The 21,060-nt window shown below is 51.5% G+C and overlaps 1 protein-coding gene across 1 annotated transcript in view; it reads left to right on the forward strand.

Annotated features, from left to right (window-relative positions):
• AACS (acetoacetyl-CoA synthetase) overlaps positions 1-21,060 on the forward strand; it is a 53,235-nt gene that overhangs the window by 10,911 nt on the left and 21,264 nt on the right. The window contains 6 exon segments of the mRNA XM_005898819.3: positions 351-464; positions 5,486-5,505; positions 5,507-5,584; positions 14,710-14,824; positions 15,034-15,115; positions 18,965-19,112. Of these exon segments, the coding sequence (XP_005898881.2) occupies positions 351-464; positions 5,486-5,505; positions 5,507-5,584; positions 14,710-14,824; positions 15,034-15,115; positions 18,965-19,112 (557 nt within the window).

Here is a 21,060-nt window from a genome sequence, read left to right on the forward strand (position 1 = left end):
AATAGGTTCATCAATATCATTTTCCTAGATTCCATATATAGGTATTAATATAATATATATTTTTTTCTTTTTCTGACTTATTTCACAATGTATAACAGGCTCTAGGTTCATCCACCTCACTGGAACTGACTCAAATTTGTTCTTTTTTATGGCAGAGTAATATTTCATTGTGTATACGTACCACGTCTTCTTTATACATTCACGAGTCGATGGACATCCAGCTTGCTTCCATGTCCTGGCTATTGTAAATGGGGCTGCTATGCACACTGGGGTGCGTGTGTCTTTTTCGAAGATCAGAACCTCTCTTTATAGGACAGTCCGTGGATGACCTATCCCTTTGCTCTTCCCAGGGGAAGGCAAGGAGGAGATCGTGAAGGTGACTTTTGAAGAGTTGCGGCAACAGGTGGCTTTGTTTGCAGCAGCAATGAGGAAGATGGGCGTGAGGAGAGGAGACCGGGTCGTTGGTGGGTATTTCTGGCTCCTGTCACTGTGGGAACAGGGGAGTGGCTGGGAAGAAATGCGGTGGAGTTGGGTCAGGTTGCCCATGGCCTTGTGTATACGTGTGCCGCGCAAACTAGACCAGGAAGGACGATCCCTGAAAGTATGGCCTGGCGGGAGTGAGCTGGGCTGTGAGGGTCCTCGGCTCCCCGCCCCAGCGTGAGCGTGTCTTCATGCTGAGTGGGAGCCAGTGTTCACAGCTGTGTATTTTTTTTTTAATGAAACATGGTCCTTTTTTAAAAAAAATTTTTTTAATTTATTTATGGGACTGTGCCCACTGTTAGTTGCGATGTGTAGGATCTTTAGTTGTGGCATATAAACTCTTACTTATGGCATTTGGAATCTAGTTCCCTAACCAGGGATTGAACCTGGGCCCCCTGCTTTGGGAGCACTGACTCTTAGCCACTGGACTGCCAGGGAGGTTCCAAAATGTGGTCCTTAAATGAAACACAAGCCAGAGAGTTCATCAGTTGCATGCGTGCTCAGTCATGTCTGACTCTCTGCAACCCCATGGACTGTAGCCCACCAGGCTCCTCTGTCCATGGGATTCTCCAGGCAAAAATTTTGGAGTAGGTTGCCATTTCCTCCTCCAGGGGAACTTCATGACTCAGGGATCGAACCTGAGTCTCATGTGTCTCCTTCATTGGCAGTTGGGTTCTTTACCACTGACTCTTCCAAGGCCGGGAAAAGCTGGCTGCTGCATTTTCTCCGTCTGCCCACCTCCAATGCAATGGTTTCTGGAGGAATTTCAGAGGGTAGTTTCCATGCTGTGATTTCCGCTGCTTGTGTTGACATGGCTGTAGACTGATCCCAAAAACCCAGCAGAGGGAGTTTTATCAGTGGAAACTCACCTGACCGATTTCCTCCACCGCACAGATGTCAGGGGTGGTGCCGCCAACCTGCTTGTTTCCCAGATGAAAAACCGAGGTCCAGGGGAGAAAATTCACCAATTCATTTTTTTTAAATGTGGAAAGAATTTCATTATAAAACACTGGGTGTTGATTTAAATGAGAGGGCTTCCCAGGTGGTGCTAGTGGTAAAGAACTCATCTGCCATTGTAGGAGATGCAAGAGACTCGGGTTTAATCCCTGGGAGAAGGAAACGGCAACCCACTCCAGTATTCTTGCCTGGAGAATCCTATGTACAGAGGGGCCTGGAGGGCTATATAGTCCATTAGGGTTGCAAAGAGTTGGACACAACTGAAGTGACTTAGCATGCATGCATGCAGACAGCTTCAGTTCACAAGGTTGTTAACATAAAGTATGTGAAAATACTTGGCCTCTGGAGATTATTTTAAATAAGGAGTTAACTTGTTATTTTTTTATTTTTGGGCCATGCTGCTTGTGGGTTCTTAGATCCCTGACCAGGGCTTGAACTTGGGCCCTCAGCAGCAAAAGAGTGGAGTCCTAACTGCTAGACCGCCATGGAAATCCCCAAGTTACTTAATAATGAGGCATGAAATTTCATGGCCCAGACACCTCATCACAGATCTGTTAAACAATCGATTGTAACTGTTTGGTGCTACAGTATAGGAGCAGGACCCCTGGGCTCTAGCTTCCCCATGCCAGGCTGGTGGCCACACTGTCCCTGGGGATCCCCACCAGGGTTTTCTCACTCAGTGTGGCTTCTCCCATGTAGTCCTTCCTGGTGAGAATTTGTTTAGCAGCTTCGAAGGTACCAGGCTCCCTGGAGTCAGGTGGCCTTCTTTCTGTACTTGGTGCTGCCTGTGGGCCTGTGGGTTTGAACGAGAACATCCTCCTCCCCTGGGCCTCGAGTTTTTTCATCTTTAAACAGGGTGGTAGAGAGCCTGACCTGACTGGTTGTACAGAGTGCCTCGTGGGTAGAGAAGTCAGGTGTGCCTTCTCAGTCCTGCCCATCCTCCAGCATCCCAGGCAGGGCCAGTAACGAGGAGGTGTCCAGGGACAATTTCCAGTCCACAGCCAGCTGGGGTTCTGTGTGCTTTTTGCTGTGACGCTGGGGTCAGCGTTTAAGTTGTTTCTTCCAGGATCAGACATCAGATCTCGTTCTTAAACCAGAAGAGAGAGCTTCTCTGTCCTCTGGCGACACGGCTTCGCTCGAGGCACCAACCCCTGTGGCATTGAAGGTGTCTGTCCCCTGCTCAGAAGCTCACTAGCTCCTGCTGCCCCCCAGGGGCAGGTCTGCACAGGCCTTGCATTCTTGCTTCCTTCCCTGCCTCCTTACACCCTCACCTTTCCTCAGTCCTCCCCTGAATGCTGTCCTCCAAAGTGTCCAGCAGATCCTTTGTGGGGAGCCGGCCTCCTCCCACTGGCCTGTAACTTTACCCGCAAATAGTGTCACTCAGGGAAGCCCCCTGGTTGCCCCCATTGGATCCTCTGTCGGCATCTCATCCTCTGTTTCAGAGAATGTGTCATTGGTATTGGGTTGGCCAAACAGCGTACAGAAAAACGCGAACGAACTTTTTGGCCAACCCAAGTAATTTTCTGTTCGGTTTTTGTGATTATTTGATCATTGATCTCCTCTGTTTGGCTCTAAAGTCCACGAGGCCTGGGGGGTCCAGCTGTGAGGCTGCCCTCCCTGCCCCCAGGGGTCATGGGACCAGGACCACAGGCCAGGGTGTCAGCAGGAGAAGCCACGGGCATGTTGGTATAACTGTTACCCATCTCCCCTCCCCCGGGGGTCTCATTGAAAGTTGGCGCTCGGTGTATGTTTGCAGAGAGGGTGGCCTTATCCTGGGGTAAGCCGTGTGACAGGGCTGGACCCTGACATTGCTCCTCAGATGATGGAGCCGGGTGTGCAGTGAGCACTCACTAAGTGTTAGCTGACTGGAAAGGAATCCGTAGGAAGGGCCATGACTGCCATGTTGCTGCCTGTCTCAGCCCTGGATGGCATGTTCCCCTGTAGATCCAAGGGTTCGCCCTGGTTCACTGATGTCTCTGCTCAGAGGCCAGCCCTGCCATCCTGTGCAGAAATCCATTGCCACTCTCTCTGCACCTCATTTACATTTGTCGCCTTACTGGCTTCCTGAAATCACAGGATTATTTGTATGTGTGTGTGCACATGTCTGTCTGTCTGTCCTCCAGGACTACAGGATGGGGCTTTGTCTTCCGTTCATGGCCCCACCTCAGTCCACGGGGGCCTGGCACACAGTAGGCGTAGAATGAGTATTTGTTGGATGACTGCATGAGAGTACTGGGTCAGAGCAGGCATTTTGTGGTTGAAACCACAATGTCTTGGGCTTTTCTTGGTCTAGTTTAATCTGCCTAGAAAAGGAACTCAAGAGGCTCTTCTACCGTCCAGTGATTTTTCTTCCCTCCTATTTTTATTAAAACAAAAACAAAAACAAAAACAAAACCTCCCTTTGAGGCAAACACTTCTGAGAAGGAGAACCAGAAAACAGGGTATATGGGGGCGCCTCTTGGCCATGCTTTTTTGGGGGATGCCTACTCCCGTGTTCTTGGCTCCTCAGCATCAGGCTGGTCCTGGGTGGCACCCCACCCCCCTAGCCACCCTGCTTCTTGAGTGTCGGAGTAGAGTATTGATTTGACCTGATGACAGTTACCAGGACTGGGGACTGTGCTTCCCAGAAGCGAGTGTGAGGAAGCCTCAGTGCAGAGGGGCTTGAATGGGGAAATGCTTGGAGAGCTTTGCGGATGAAGTTAGAGCTGCTCATGACTCTTCCTCATCTGTGGATTGGGTATCTCCTGGCCATGTGTCAGAGCCAGCAGGGTCACACAACCTCCCTGGGTGGTGAGTCTCGCCCTGCCTCAGGCAATGGCCCGGTGGAGACACTTCAGTTACATTCACAGCTAACTCTTTCCTCAGCAGCAGATGTCTGTCAATGGGCCTGCCATGTGCCAGGGCTGGGTGGAGCCTGGGTGCTGAGTGAGCGATGTAGGGCTCCTGTCCCCGGGACACCCAGCCTGGGGGATGAGGTGAACGCATAGAAACGGAAGTTCCCACCACTGTTGTCAAATAGGCAGTTCAGAGCTGCGGGAGGAGGAGCAGGAGGAGAACTGTGCAGGGCGCCTGGGTTGCTGAAGCAGAGAGGGTTTTTGTGTAACCAGGGAGCCGTGCTCGGGGGAGGCCCTGGCCCTTCTACCCCTGGCTGCCTTGTGCACAGATCCTTTCCTCTGGAGCATTTAAGACAATCTGTTTAATCGATCATAGTCTCTTTGGCTATAAGGGTTCTCCGCCTTTATTACTGTAGAAGCCCAGCCTCCGGCTTGAAGACGGGCCTGAGCCCCTTTCAGGCTTGTATATGTCTCTGCTCTGTCTTCATTCCCGTACAGCCTCTCCTCTCCTCTCCTCCCCTCCCTCCATCCAAACATCCACCCACCAGAGGGCCTTGATCTGCAGGGTGTGACAGAAGGCATTTGGTAAAGCAGAGAACAAGACAGTCAAAGTCCCAGCCCTCTCAAGAGAACCAGTTATAAGTTGCCAGTTATGATTTTCCTTAGGTGAATATTATGGTAAATCTGGTGAGGGAGAAATATGGCATGCTTTGTGGGTGACTGGCCAAGGCACCTGAGTTCATGGAGTGCCCTTGGAGAAGGCTTCCCTGAGGGAGTTTCGTTTGCATTCAGCGCTGAAGGATGAGTGTGTGCCCAGTAGGGAAGGCTGGTGTGGGTGGGAGTGTCCAGACAGCTCATGCAGCCTGTGCAAAGGCCCTGAGGCAGCAGGAGCTTCAAACAACTGAAGAACTGAAGGCAGGCTATTGTGACTGAGCCCAGAGTGAGTGCCAGAGCAGAGGGAGAAGAGGCCAGACTGGATCTAGGTGGGGGCCACTGATCGGAGTGGGTTGGAGGGGGTGATGACAGGAAGCGGTCAGGCTGGCAGCAGGTGATTGCAGCATCTGAGCAGGAGCTGTCCAGGTGGGCCTGGCCCTACTCTGTGAACCTTTCACAGCCAGCCCCTCTCCCCACTCCTGCCCTGGCTCTGGGAGGTGCTTTTGAAAGTCTGCATCCTCGCACCTTGACCAAGCGTTCTCCCTGTGTCCTCTCCATAGGCTACTTGCCCAACAGCAGCGCATGCCGTGGAGGCCATGCTGGCGGCTGCGAGCATTGGGGCCATCTGGAGTTCCACATCCCCAGACTTTGGCGTGAATGTGAGTCGGGGTCCCCTCAAGTGCCCTGGGTGTGCTACCCCTGCAGGGAATCATTCCCTGTGATTTCTGCCTGATATCTTGGGTCAGGGTGTGGGCAGCTGCAGGGTGGGACCAGCAAGATGGGAAGGAAAATGGCTTCACTATGACCTCCCGTCTCCCCAGCCAGTGACTTGTGATCCGTGGGAGAGAAGGAGCCAGAAGGAGCTTAATGTTTTTTTAAATTAATTAATTAACTTACTGGGTTAACCCGCACTGGGTCTTCATTGCTGCCCTTGAGCTTTCTCTAGCTGTGGCAAGCAGGGACTGCTCCTCTATTGGCAGTGCACAGGTTTCTCATTGCAATAGCTTCTCTTGTTGCAGAGTAAGCGCTCTAGGGTGTGTGGGCTCGATAGCTGAGGTGCATGAGCTAAGTTGCTCCGCAGCATGATGGATCTTCCTGGACCAGGGATTGAACCCGTGACCCCTGCATTAGCAGGTGGAGTCTTAACCACTGGGCCATCAGGAGAGTCCAGAGCCGAATCTTCTCTTAAGCCTACAAGTAAATGATTCTTCCTTCCTTTCTTTAATATTCCTTACGTCCAGCCATGTGTAATGGCTACATTAGTGTGTGTTACATGTGATGGGCAGTGTTCTGAGCATCCAGTAAGAAGTGCCTGACCACTGCTCTGGTTACTTCATGCCCACATGAAGTTTTCTGATGTTTATCCTCTGCAGACTGTTTTCCAGATTTGCTCACAGAAGTTCCCCCAAGGCCTCCAACATTGCCATTTCTGATCTCTTTTTAAAAAGAATTTTAAAAATTATTTATTTGTGTTTGACTGCGCTGGGTCTTCATTGCTACGTGAGGGCTTTCTCTAGTTGCAGCGAGTGGAGGCTCCTTTGTGGCTCTGAGCAGGCTTCTCATTTCGGTGGCTCCTCTTGTAGAGCACGGGCTCTAGGTGTGCAGGCTCAATAGTTGTGGCTCATGGGCTTTGTTGGTCTGTGGTGTGGGGGATTTTCCAGACCAGGGAGCAAATCGGTGTCCCCTGCGTTACGAGGCGGATTCTTAACCACTGGGCCACAAGGGAAGCCCTCATCTCTTACTTTGAGTCTGAGCTTTGCACCCTATGTGGGAGCGGGTTGAGCCTTTTTATTCCCTTAAACCTGGAGGGTACCAGGGACCAAGGTGCACCAGCTGTAGAGTGACCCAGGCAGGGGCAGGAAGCTGAGCCCCACATGGGGAAGGAAGAAACAGTAAGCAGGACTTCTGGGACTCTCCACTTCCCGATCAGGGACCTCTCCTGGTTGCAGAGCCTTGGGGCTGAGGGACCCTCAGGAGCCATGAGCACAGTCCCCTGTTAGAGGACACAGTGGGCATCTTCCCAGACTGTTCTTCTTTTGCCCTGGGCGTGGCCCCCGCTCTGGGCATCCGTCAGAGCAGCCCAGGAGCTAAGGGCTGGCCTGGCTTTGCTGCCTGTGCATCTCTGGGTGAGTTGTTTATCCTCATGTGTGAGGCAGGGGCAGTGGAAAGAGAGTATCTCATGAAACAAGTGTAGACCGTGGGGGCCTGTGATCGGCGTGGAGGGTTGATGCACTTGGACTATAGATGCAGTGATGGCGCTTTTCCAGCCTCGCTCTGTGACCCATGTGCTGGTCCCTGGGCCAGGCATTTTGGGTGTGAGCTTGACACCGATGTCTGTCCTGAGGCTCGCTCTTCTGGAAAAGATTTCACAGTATTTCTTGTTTTCCCCTGCACCACGCAGAGGAGGGATAGACGTGGCTCTGTAACATGGAGGCCTGGAGCAGTGAAGTGATTGGCCGAGGCCAGTCCTGGCCCCATGGGGTGAGGACTGAGCCCTGCTGAGTTCAGGGAGAGGGTGGTCATCTCAGCCCTCATCACTGATGGCCGTGATTGTGCCTCCTGGGGCTTTGCTGGGCCTCTGCCAGATTGCCTCCCGCCAGGACTGATTTGAGACTGAAGCTCCGGGGTGACTTCTTGATCCCCAAGGCCCGCTGTGAGGCCATGTGAGCTTGGGACCGGGCCATCCTTGTGGGGGCCAGTCCCTGGGCACTGTTGTCCTTGGATCCCTTAGCAGCCCTTGAGCTGTGTTGCCCGGAAGTGGTGAAGGTGCCTCGGGGTTGGAGAAGGCATGTGGCATGGAGGTTACTGGCAGACAGGCTCCTGCCTGGGTTTGAATCGGGCTCTGCTGCTTCTGGGTTCCCATTCCTGGGGGCACACTGCAGGAGGCTTGTGAGGACAGCAGCAGTGGTGCCCATCTAGGGTTGGGACAGTGCTGGACCCACGCCCGAGCTTAGTAAATGTCAGACATTCCTGATGTGGGATCTGGTTCCTTGACCAGGGATTGAACCCAGGCCCCCTGCATTGTGAGCACAGGGTCCTAGGCACCGGACCTTCAGGGAAGTCCAGAGGGGTGGGTCTTTTTGAGTGAATTGGAACCTGTAAGCAGTTGTAAAGATGTTGGCAGAGCTCTGTGTGGCAGGACGATGTGGCTGTGGCCTTCTAGAGCCTGACTGAAGCTTGTGCCTGAGGGGATCACAAGCTTCAGAGAGTGGAGGTCCTGAGTTGGCCTCTGGTGGCAGGTCTCAGCCACCAGGTGCAGGGCGGGGTGGCATTAGGGGACAGGTCGCCTCCCACTTGTTTGTAGCGTCAGCAGCTGGCCCTGACCCTATGCCTGTTCTCATGAGTCTGTCCTGTGCGGAATGTCACCATCACAGGCCACTCTGGCCGACTCTGGTCCGAGGTCCTGTAGTGTAGAGGACGCAGCCCGTGGGTGCTGCTGGAGGGCGTCCCAGGCATTCCTTCCCTGGGTTGAGGCTGGTCTGGGTCTTCTGATGTGGCGGCTGTCGTCAGATGCACGTGCGCACTAGATGGCAGCCTGGCTCTGCTCTGACCTCGACTTTCAGCACATTTGATTCAGGGAAATCTTCGCCGTGCAACAGCCTGAATCTGGGGAGAGCCCTCTGTTCCATCAGAAAATGACAGGGCCAAATATCTTTCTACTGAGATGCTTCACTTTGCCCTGAGTTCTGGGAGGTGGTCCTCATTTTGCTGAGCTCCTGGTGTAGAGCCAGAGGCAGATCGTCATGCGCACAGTCTTCAGGAGTGAGTGTTGAGCAGCTGACAGTTCATGTATCAGCCTGGTGACTTCAGGGTCCCCGGCTGTTGGTACCACCTGTCAGCTCCCAAGGGTGACCCCTGTGTCTGGGAAGCCCTGGTCAAGTAACCTGGACCATAGCACTTGCTCATGTGGGCATCGATACCCGTGGGCTTCCCTGATGGCTCAGATGGTAAAGAATCTGCCTGTAATGTGGGAGACCTGGGTTCGATCCCTGGATGGGTTAGGATGATCCCCTGGAGGAGGGCGTGGAGACCCACTCCAGTATTCTTGCCTGGAGAATCCCCATGGACAGAGGAGCCTGGTGGGCTACAGTCCATGGGATTGCACAGAGTCAGACAGGACTGAGCAACTAAACACAGCAAGGACCCGGTAGAAAGCAGTGACCCCAGAGCCTCAGGTATCTTCTCTGTTCTCTTCCACTAGCTAAACCTACAGGAAAGCACTGAGTCAAAGATGAGATGGGGCCTGGGGCGAGAAAGGGGAGTCCCATGGGCCTGCGACGGCCCTCTTCAGCAGTGTGCAAATATCTACTTAAAAAAGAGGCTCCTGGGGACTTCTCTGGTGGTCCAGTGGCTAAGACTGTGCTCCCAGGGCAGAGGGCCCGAGTTTGATCCCTGGGCAGGGAACTAGACCCCACATGCTGTAACTAAAGATCCTGCGTGTCTTAACTAAGACCCGGTGCAGCCAAATAAATAAAAAAGAGGCTGCTGCTGCTAAGTTGCTTCAGTCGTGTCCGACTCTGTGCAGCCCCATAGACGGCAGCCCACCAGGCTCCCCCATCCCTGGGATTCTCCAGGCAAGAACACTGGAGTGGGTTGCCATTTCCTCCTCCAATGCATGAAAGTGAAAAGTGAAAGTAAAGTTGCTCAGTCGTGTCCGACTGTTCGTGACCCCATGGACTGCAGCCTACCAGGCTCCTCCATCCATGGGATTTGCCAGGCAAGAGTACTGGAGTGGGGTGCCATCGCCTTCTCCTAAAAAAGAGGCTACTGTTATCAATTTCTGGCATTGCCACATTTAGATGGTCCTCCCAGTGTCAGTAAAGGGTCCGTTTCTGAAATTTGCAGTGAAGTACAAATGTCTTTCCTTCTTTGACTCATTTTCTGTCGCAGATCACTGAAAATCCCTATAATAAAGGGAAAATTGCCACTCTCTTGCAAATGCTGATTTTAACTTTTTATTTTTGTGACGGGGTTACATTATGAGTGACTATGCAGTAGGTTCTAGTCCTGTGGCACACGCATGGGGGATAGTTACTGGGCAGTTTACAGGTATGGGGGCAGGGTCTGCATACATGTGGACTCACCTGTCCACAGATGAATCCTCCTCGCCTAGCCAGGCTGGTGATGACAGGACCCCCTCTGTTGCCAAGCTGCGTGCCTGTCTGCGTGGGCTGTTCTGGGGCAGGGTGGGGATGCCGCTTTTGCTCAGGGATGCTGGGGGCCATTTCTCACTTCCCTTGACACCCTTTGGCTCTGGTCTGCCCTCCCCCTGCCCTTCACCTCACCCTTCCTCCCATCCTTTCCACTTCTCCCACCCTCTGTGCTTGGATACCCCCCACAGTGGGCTCAGGGACATCTCCAGGTGGGTGGGGTGCTTGTTCTTCAGGTCCGCAACCTTCCAGCCTCACCAAGACCTCCAGGTCCTGTGTGTGTTGACATTTGGTTTTTCCTTTGTGTCACTGTTTACCTTTGAATGGGTGGCTTTTTCAGAGACGCTGGGGTAGTCTAACCTTTGATATCCACGCATCCAAGAGCCAGGCCAGTAGCTTGTAGCCCTCCCTCTTACAGAATGCTTTTCAGGCTGCTGCGTGTGTGTATGTGTGTACCTGTGCACACACGTACGTGCGTGAACATAAATAGGAGAGCTGTTCTCACTCTGGGTGGCTGTCCATGTGATCCAGCACTGGCCCGGCTGTTGGTTACAGCACTGGGTTGGTTGCTAAGCGCCCTATCAGGTCAGCTGCACGATCACAGGTGTGTTCGTTTCATTGTGATATGAGAGCGGTCACGACTGAGCAGCCCTCTTCTGGACTGGAATAGGCCAACAGCCAGTTTCTGATTCTCAGAGATCCCAGCTCGACCCACCAGGAACCTCACCACCATGTCATGGGGTCTCTGAGTCTGTCCATGGTGCCCTGTTCTGAGCCCTGGTTCTGAAACACTTGTTGTCTTTGCTGTCTGCTCTCTCTCCCTGTGACCAAGGGTCACTTCCGTGATGTCCGAGCCCAAGATCACTGCTCTCTGGTCCTTCTACCTGTGTGGGCTAGTCCACCAGAAGGATGCTAGGTGTCATGGAGAAATTTCTGCCTCCTTCCAGGGCTCCTGTCTGGCCCCATCCTGCTCCTTCCTGGCCCCAGACTTTCTAGAAGTTCTTTCCCTTCCCTGGGCTGGCTCCCCATGCCTTGGGCCAGCTCCCCCCGCCCTGGGCTGGCTCCCCCTGCTCTGGGCTCTTCTCGTGGCACCCTCAGCTCAGAATGGCCGCTCCCCTTCCACCTGACTGCGAAGCCTGCTCCCCTGATGCCCCTGAGCGGAGGTGCTCTCCGGAGGCGTCCTGGGATGCTCTGGCTGTGGTTCTTGCTTCCTCCCCCTATTCAGTCTGTGGGGACCCCAGCCCTGGCTCTCTGCTGCTGCCCAGTGGCTTTCCTGTCCTGAGGGTCAGTCTTTCCTTAGTAGGGGCAGTGCCGTGGTTAAGAGCACCAGCCCCCGTGGCAGATGGAGCAGGCTGCAACCCCAACTCTGCCGCTGGCAGGTTGTGAAGCTTTGGGCAAATGATGCTGGTCCTGCCTCAGCAAGGATGTGGAGCTGATCACAGCCCCAGCCCGCTGCTGGGGATGGGAAGTCAGATGCGTGAGTGCCTGCCACCAGCTGGAAAGGTGGATGTTGAATGCTCAGTACATGGAGATGTTTTCATTGGCAAAAATTTTCTTCCCAGCTTAAGTGAGGACTCTCCGCCCCTCTTAAAATCCTGGGGTCCAGGAATACTGTTTATTTTGCTGTGTGAAGCTTACTGTTGTTTTCTCTCTCTGTTTTTTTTTTTTTTTTTTCCCCATGCCTTGCTTGGCATGTGGAATCTTAGTTCCCGACCAGGGATTGAATCCCGTGCAGTAGAAGTGCAGGGTCTTAACCACTGGACCACCAGGGAGGTGCTGCTCTGTGGAGTTTGTACATGGCCACCTTGCCTAACCCAGTTCTGTTGGTTCGCCTGGTGGTTCTCACTGGCCTGTTTCAACATAGCCATTTCTGTCGTCTGCTGCTCGGCTCCTTTCTGCCAGCTCCTGGCTCCTAGCTTGGCTGGAACTCCAGGACACCGTGGCAGTCTGGGCACGGAAGCTGGTTTCTGCTTTTTGCCAGGATGCTTTTTTTTTTTTTTGGCCACGCTGCGGCATTCTGGATCTTAGTTCCCAACCAGGGATTGACCCTGGGCCCCCTACAGTGGAAGTGCGGAGTCCTAAACTGGACAGCCTGGGATGTCCTACCGGGACTCTCCTCCATCAAGAGCAATGTATTTGCCATAGATTTCTGTGAGACACTGTCAGTGAGGAAGTGTCCAGTTTAGTAAAGCTTTTTGTGAGGAAAGCAAAAGCTTTTAAGATATTCACAAGCTTTCCTTCCTTTTAATCTGTTAGTGTAGTAAATTACATTGGTCTGTAGCCTCTTTCTGTCTGCTTGTTCTCTGTCATTTTCTGTCTTCTGAATGGTTTGTATAAAGGGAATGTTCTAGTGCCCGAGGCTGTGGCGACACGTGCCTGCAGTTCTGTCCCTCCCTGGTGTCTGGGTTAAGAGGTAGACCTTTGACTGCTTTTTCTCCCGTGGTTATTGGCTCTTCGGGTGTTCTACTGCTTCTTGGATCATTTTTGATAAATTTATGTCTTCTTGGGGAATCATCCACTTCATCTGGCTTTTGGCAATTTGTTAACAACACTGAACGTAGTGCTCTGTCATTGATTAATCTTTCTGTAGTAAAGTGTGATTTCTGACTTTGGGTGATTGTAGGCCTCAGTGTATCCATCTGTAATGTGGGGATAATAATGCTGTGTCAGAGCACTGAATGAGTGAATATTAGTGAAGTGCCCAGGACAGTGTCTGATACGTGGTAAGTACCGTGTAAGTGTGAGCTAGAAATATTATCTGTCTTCTTGATCACATTTGTCAAGAGGCTTATTTTATTGATCTTCTTGGAAGAAAGATTTTGGTTTTATTGATCAAATCCATCACTAATTTTTCCTTATGTCTTTATTCCTTCCTTTCTTCTCTCTCTTTGTTTTCCTGGCTACCTAAAGGATGAGCTTAGTTCACTGAAAGCAATTGGAAATTAGAAACAGTAACATTTAATTGCTTCGCTGCTTCTCCCCCAGTTAGATTGTATGTTCTAAGGACAAGGAGCTCTGCTTGCCTGGCACTGTGTCTTGAAAATGGATGACATTGAAAGTAGCATCTCAGTTCTTCACTCCGTAGTCCAGAGAGTCACAAATTTCATCATGCGTTAGAATCGTCTGAGGGGCTTGTGAAAGCCCAGATTGCCAGGCCACTTCCACACTGTTGTCACCAAGACCATTCCTAGGGGCCCTGGTTTCCCCTTGTCTTAAGCATGTGCTTTGCTGACTCCTGGGGAACTCTGAGAAGCAGCGCCTGGCCCACCCCAGGCCAGTTAATTAGTTATCTGGTGAGTTTAATCGTCCTGCCACAGGTGGCCTGTGTCCTGCAGCCAGGGTGGAGACCCTGTCCATCAGATCCTCACACAGAGGTTCTGACATCCCTGGAGTAGCCCCAGGCATTGACCTTGAGCTGCTACATTGGGCTTACATGCAAGGGACCAGGAATGCTGGTTCAGGAGTCCGGAGTCCGGTGATGCCTTCCCAAATGCTGTTTTTGTGAATGAAGGTGGCTCTGCCATAGTCTCAATTTGGCAGGCTGGAAGGGGAGCCGGAGGGGAGACTGTGAGAGCTTGTACCTGTCACCCTCAGGGCTGCATGCAGGTTGTCTCAGTGTGTCTCGAGGCTACACCTGTCAGTTTTGTGTGTGCACAAGAGGTGTGCCTTCTCTCAGTGAGAAGGATGTGCTTGAGGGGGATGGTGATTCATGTGTGGTGTAAACACTGCTGGGTGTGGAGAGCCTGCTTTTTCAAATGGGCTGGTTTACGAGTGTACATGTTTATGGGTTTATCCATTTGCTTGGCAAAAAGTGTCATTTGGAGGACTCAGGTACCTCTGTCATTGAAGATCAAGGAGAACTGAACTTTGGGACTGCTTTGCATACAGAGCTTCCTTTTGGGGAGGTGAGCCTTCCCTTACATACGCCAGAAGAGCCGTGTTGGAAGGTTTTGTCTGTAAATGGGGGACCATTGTGGTCGTGCAAACACCATGCTGTTTTCCCATTTGATAGACTGAGTGTGTGTCTGTGAGTCCATCGGGTGTTTCTTTGCACTGATGCTTTCTGTGAAGTGATGATCCTGTCTCATGTGCGTGTCTGGTTTGCTTGGCCATCTTTCTTGGCCTCCAGGTGACGGGAATGCCGGGACATGGCTGGCGTGGTGGTCATGCTCCGTTTTCTTTCCCTGAAGATATAGCGGTCCCATGGGCTACTGGGAGATTTTGCCTTTTGGATGAGCAACAACAATGTTTCCTTGAGCAATAATGATGTTTCTTTTTGCAGGGGTAGGGTGGGGTAGGGGTTGTGCTACGCAGACTCAGAAGTTGGAAGCGGGTGGTTTTAGCTGCCCTGAGGCAAGTGGGATCTTAGGTCATTAGTTCAGTTCAGTTCAGTCACTCAGTTGCGTCCGACTCTTTGTTACCCCATGGACTGCAGCACGCCAGGCCTCCCTGTCTATCACCAACTCCCGGAGTTCACTCAAACTCATGTCCATTGAGTTGGTGATGCCATCCAACCATCTCATCCTCTGTCGTCCTCTTCTTATAACCAGGAACCATATTCGCCTCTCCTGCATTGGAGGGCGGATTCTGAACCCCTGGACCTCTGTAACAATGGCTCTCTCCTTCTCCCCCAGGGCGTTCTGGACCGGTTTTCTCAGATCCAGCCGAAGCTCATCTTCTCTGTGGAGGCTGTTGTGTACAACGGCAAAGAGCACAGCCATATGGACAAGCTGCAGCGGGTCGTTAAGGGTGCGTGGGCTGGCGTGGAGGGGTGGCGGGGGGGGGTGCAGGGGCAAGAGTCCCGCCCCCGGGCTCCCAAGAGCCCCTGGTAGCCGTGAGCTACAAAAACGGAGCAGTCCCAGCCCTGGGTTGTTTTACATTTCATAAAAAAGAGAAAGATCAGTGACTAAGTTTGTTGGGGTCTGTAAGCTTGTGTGTTCTTCTCCCCCTGCTTTTAGGACTACCAGACCTAAAAAAAGTGGTACTGATTCCTTACATCTCCTCCAGAGAGAAGATAGACATCTCCAAGATTCCAAATAGGTGAGCCAGCCACACGCTGATCACTAATTGCATATGGAACACAGTCAAGGACCCACCGGGCAGCAGGTTCTGTGACTCTTTCCAGTGGGAGTGGGAGCATCTTGGAGGCGCAGGGTATCTTTGTTAAATGTCGTTCCATAGGGACTTCTCTGGGGTCCAGGGGTTAAGAATCCACCCCGCAGTGCTGGGGACTTGGGGTCAATCCCTGATCTGGGAACTAAGATCCCATATGCTGCAAAGCAACTAAGCCCACGAGCCAGAACTAGCGAGTCCGTGCACCACAAGGGAAGATCCCCAGTGCTGCAGCTGAGACCTGATGGAGCCAAAAAGTATCCTCATTCTGTAGATGGGCACCGGAGGGCCCAGAGCGAGTCCCTTGGGGCCACATGGTGACTTAGTGGCAGAACTGAGTCTGTCCCAGGCATCCTCACCCTTCCTGTCTCTTGTCCCTCGGAAATGGTGGTGGGCTTGGATGGGGCCAGGCCATTTGGCCACAGCAGTTGTGAATAGTGTCTAAAGTGTATGCACATGTGCATACGTGTATGTATGTGTGTATGTGTTTACACACACGTGTGCACTTTTGTGTATATGTATATGGTGTCTATGTATATGTGTATGCACGTGTACATATATGCATACGCATATGTACAAAGGAATGGTGGTGTTGGTGTTAGTCGCTCAGTTGTGTCTGACTCTTTGGGACCCCATGGACCCCACCAGGCTCCTCTGTGCATGGGATTCTCAGGCAAGAATGCTGGAGTGAAAAAAAAAAAAAAAAGAATGCTGGAGTGGGTTGCCATTCGCATGCTTAATGTATTTTTTTCCATTTTAGAACCTGTTTTTTGTCCCCCTTGTTAATGGCATCTTCCTTTCCTCTTCTGACATTCATAAACTAATAGACTTCAGGCCTTGAGCACTGAATAAAATGGTGAGCACCTTAATTCTGACTAGGCATCAATAAAATGGATTATGATTTGCTCCAAGTAGAGGTTCTTCCTGGAGGTCTTATTGTCCACCTTTCATCTCTCTTAAAGAGATCACTGAAGAGAGGTAGGTTTTTTTGGGACACGCTTCTTGGCTTGTGGGATCTTAGTGCCAGGTCAGGGATCTAACCCTTCCCCCCTGCAGTAGAGGTGCAGAGTCCTAACCTTTGGGCTGCCAGGAAAGTCCTAAGGAGAGACTTCTGAGATCAGACGTGTTTACCTGCACAGGTAAACCTATCCATTTAGCCTTGTGTCTAGGTTGTGGGCAAGAATCTCTGAGCAGCCTCAGAGCCACAGGTGGGGTTCCTGTGTGTGCTATGTGCAGGGAGCGAGGGGATGTGGAGGCCTTGCTCTTGGGTGGACATGGCTGAGTGGTTCTATCCAGGCACCTCCTGGGGCACTGAGCAGGATAAAGCTCACGTGCTGTCCCCAAGTTTACAGTCCAGCTCGGGGGTAAGGCACACCTGCAGGAAGGGTGAGCTGTGACCACGGATCCCAGTAGACACAGCCATGCTTGCTTAGTCGGGACAGGCAGGGCCCAGCAAGTGAGACATGAGCACGGTTGCTTCTTTGTGGGAGGGGGAGGCGACACCTGAAGTGACCTTGAGAGGTGGCCCAGAGCGGGGGACAGCTGCAGGTACCAGGATTCTAGAGGCTGGAAGGAGCTGCAGCAAAGTGACTATTCCCTGAAGGCTGTGGCTTCCAGCCAGACTGCTCTGGGTCGTATGTCAGCTGTGCGGCCCTGGGCTAGCGATCAACCTTGCTGTGCCTGGGTTTCCCCATCTGTAAAATGGGAATAATAGTACTTTCTTCTCAGGCTTGGCAGTGTGCACAAAGTTAGCTGTCAGTAATGTCTGTCATTAAGAGCAGGTGACAGCCCAGTCAGGAGTGAGCTGTGTCCTCTGGAGCACCCGGGTCAGGACGTATAGGTCCTTAACAGGCCAGCCCCGGGGCATGGGCTTGTCCCTAAGACTGTGGGAACCCTGCAGACCTTGATAAATTACACCCAGCCTTAGCTCCCTTTTAAACAAATTTATTTATTTTTAACTGAAGGATAATTGCTTTATGATATTGTGTTGGTTTCTGTTATACATCAACACGAGTCAGCCATAGATATGTGCCCTCCCTCTCAACCTCCCTCCCCTCCTTGGTTTTACTGATGGGGCCATAACGCACAGAGGCCAGGAGGAACACAGGATGGTTTGCTGGTCCCACAGTGGCCTGGCTTTTATTTTTCTGTATGTGTTTATTGGTGATTGATGTAAAATGAGAGCATCCAGGAGAATTAACATCCACCACTTCATTTGGCTCCAGTGTGGAGAGTTCCGCCTCCCCGCAGGTCCACCCTGGAACCGGGCCCTGTTGCTGTCCAGCTTTCAACTGCTGGGCACCATGGATAAACTGAGAGCATGTCTGCGCCTGTGTGCAGACACCTGTAACAGGACCGCCCTTTTGGCTTCTCATCTTTAGAAGAAACAACAAAAGTCATCACTATTTACTGTGATTTACAGACTAGTGGAAAGAAGAGGTTTTTCTCTGTGTGAAGCATCTGATTAGATTGGGCTTTTTATATAAATAGGGTTTGGATGGGAGGTGGGGGCTTTCATTGGCTGGAGGGTTCCACAGTGAATAGTTTTCCTGACACTCTGAAGAGGAGGACTCTGCTTATTTACTGCTCAGAATTGAGTTATTTGGGGTGCCCTTTTCAAATGGCCATGCCTCCGCCGGGAAACAGGCTCATCTTTAAGGACGCCTGCCCATGTGAGCCAGCACACTTCTTCACTCTAGTGTGCATGCTTGTAAATATTTCAGAGTAGTCATCGTTGGCAGTTTGTTGCCAGCCAAGTTGAACTGAGTTCTCCCATTTTCTTGAAAGCAAGTTCCATTTGTCAAAACGGTAGCTTTGTTTGTTTTCTTCTCTCTCTCCCTTCTAAACCAGTGGAGCAACAGGTCTGGGGTTCAGGGATTGATTTTTTCCTACTGATCTCAAAAGAGAGAAATCACCTGTCTCCCAACGTGGCTTTGTGGCTTCTGCTGTCCTGTTTCTGCTCAGGAAACAGCCCCTTCGGTGGCCCTTAATCACATGCAGTGAGGCTTTGACTCAGCTTTGGGGGCACAGTTGAGGACAGGCTGTTTAGGCCAGAGCCGACAGCTGGGCTGAATCTTCTTGTTCCTGGACAGGTATTTGTATCTGGCCATTGTAAACCTCAGAATATAGGCAATCAGTGAGAACAGGATCATTGTCTGGCAGGATTTCTGTCATAGAAACTCTCGTGGGACCTTGATCCCACTTTCTTGCTGTGACCTTCACGAGTCAGAAGAGATCTCTAAACCTGTCGCCTGCTCCCCTCCCTTCTCCTGGGGGCTGGGGAGATGGGGGTGGGGGGACAGAAGGATTCAGGCCCACTTGGCTCTCACTTCCTCTTGGGGGCCCTGGGGAACAAGGCATTTGCTAATCAGATGGTGAGTAGTGAATGGGAGGCACCTGGGTTCTGAGGACTCCAGCATCAGTTCAGACCCCCTCCTCTGCAGAATTTGCACATAAACAGCGGGATGTTAATTGCAAGCGATCCCCCTCCCCTGTGTTTAATATTAAAGCGCTTAGACTCTCAGGAGAAAAGCCCTCAGTCCCTGTCAGTGGCACTAATAAAGCAAAAATTTTACTGAGTTTTCTTCAGTTCGCGTAGTCCGTGAGCCCTGACTCTCCCTTCCCTCACAAATCTTTCACACAAGGTGGGTCCCGGAGTCCAGGCTGTCATCTAGGTAGACATGGAGGGGAACGAATGGGAGGACTCGGCAGATTGCCCCCCACCCCCCAATGTTCTAGAACCTTCACCGTTGTTCTCCTGTGCCTTTCTGCCCACAGTGTGTTCCTGGAGGATTTCCTGGCCACCGGGCAAGGCGACCAAGCCCCCCAGCTGGAGTTCGAGCAGCTGCCCTTCAGCCACCCACTCTTCATCATGTTTTCGTCAGGCACGACAGGAGCACCCAAGTGCATGGTGCACTCGGCCGGGGTAGGTCTGCTCGGGGACTCCCTGGTGGTGAAGATGGCAGTCCATCCCCGCTTTCCTGGTGGGGTGCCACACGGAGATCCATCCTCAAGTGAGACGAGGGAGGCATGCTGGCCTTGCTGCTGTGACCCCATCATGGGGTCAGGGGTTCTGTAGCGCCGCCCTGGTCCCTCTGCACACAGTGATCCCTGAGAGGACCATGAACCCAAGGGATGGGTCTTGCCACATTTTAGACAGAAGGAAACAGGATAGATGAGAACAGGAAATATCAGCACATCACAGGTCTTAGGAGGGGTTGGTGTGGTTTCTCCAAACTGTCATGTAAGTGCAGGTATGGATGGGCAGGTGCAGGGCAGCATCGTAAAACTTCTGTCTGACAGTGGGTTGGGGTCAAAAAGTTTGAAAGTCATGGGGTTGTTATCAAATCCGAGCTCGATCTGCTCACTGCATAACAATCCAGTAATCAGGAGACGAGACGATGAAGCAAGGAATAGCGACTTCATTCAGAGAGCCAGGCGTCCGAGCAGGCTAGGGCCCTAGAGCACCATGTTATCAGGGTCTGGATGCCAGTTTCTTTTATAGAACAGAAGTGGGAGGAGATGAGGAAGTAAAGTAAAAATTAGGCTGAAAATCTTGCAAAATATTTCCTGGCTTAGCCAGCCCTGGGGAAGGGATGTGTTAATTTTTTCTTTCCTTTAGCCATTCCCAGGTAGACTAGGTCAGAATGTCATCCTGTGAGCTCAACAAATGCTCTTTGGTTTAACATTCAGGCAGAGGGGGCAGGTTCCCCAAGGCAGGCCATTATGTATGCTCACAGCTATAGACAGCACCTTTTTAGTGATTATAGTAACAAGCAATGGAGAGCAAACTTAAGTAAGAGAAACAGATCCATCATGGAGTTAGATTTTATTCTTCCCTGTTAACATGTTACATTACAAAGTACAACTAATTGAAGGATTTCCCAAGCTGCATTAGTCAAAAGTCCGTGCTAGCAAAATAGCATGGACCTGAGGGGCTTAAATGACAAAGATTTACTTCCTCCGTGTTCTGGAGGCTAGAACGTTCAAGATCGGGGTGTGGGCAGGGTGGCTTCCTTCTGAGCCTCTCTCCTTGGTTCACAGGTGGCCGCCTTCTCTCTGTGTCCTCACAGTGTCTTTCCTCTGTGCATATACATCCCTGATGGGTCTCTTTTAAAAATATTTATCATTTATTTATATGGCTGCAACAAGCCTTAGTTGTGGCATGTGGAATTGAAGCTGGGTCCCCTGCACTGGGGGCACAGCATCAGAGCAACTGTATCACGGGGGAAGTTGTTCCCCTGCCATCCCCAGTGTCTCTTGGGTGTCTGCATTTCCTCTTTCTGTAAAACATGAGTCACAGTGGATGATGGTCCACACTAATGGTCTAACTTCCTCCCCTCCTGGAGGCCCGAGGATTATCTGAGTGGAGAGACCTCACATTCTCAAACAGCTTTCTAGTTTTGCTTGGTCAGATGGTGGTATTTGAAGATGAAATATAAAATTTCTCTTATCCTAGCTCATTTAGCTTTTACAGATGTTCTCTGCACCTAGAAGCTGTTTGAATCCCTGCCTTAGGAAGGAAACATTTACACTGGAATCACATTAACACCTTATACAGTTCTTTACACAGTGTTTTCATTAGAACATGGAAAGGAGTTAACACATAACACAGCTTTGTTATTACCTGGATTTGGATCCACGGACGGTCTGATGGCAGGTTATGCATTATAACCACCAGATGCACACAGCCTGTTCATATACAGCGAGCAACTTCCCAGAAGCCCTGGGGCGGGAGGGAGGGGATATCAGGGGCCAAAGGCTTGATTTCTGGAAGCAACACTGGCCAAGCCGAGTGGCCTCTAGGAGCGAGTTCTTCCTGTTGCTCAAACCATCCTGTTTCATCACACGGAGTCTGGAGTGCCCACTCTAAG

Source organism: Bos mutus, chromosome 17 (assembly GCF_027580195.1).
Source record: "Bos mutus isolate GX-2022 chromosome 17, NWIPB_WYAK_1.1, whole genome shotgun sequence".
In the NCBI taxonomy this organism is placed as follows: domain Eukaryota; kingdom Metazoa; phylum Chordata; class Mammalia; order Artiodactyla; family Bovidae; genus Bos; species Bos mutus.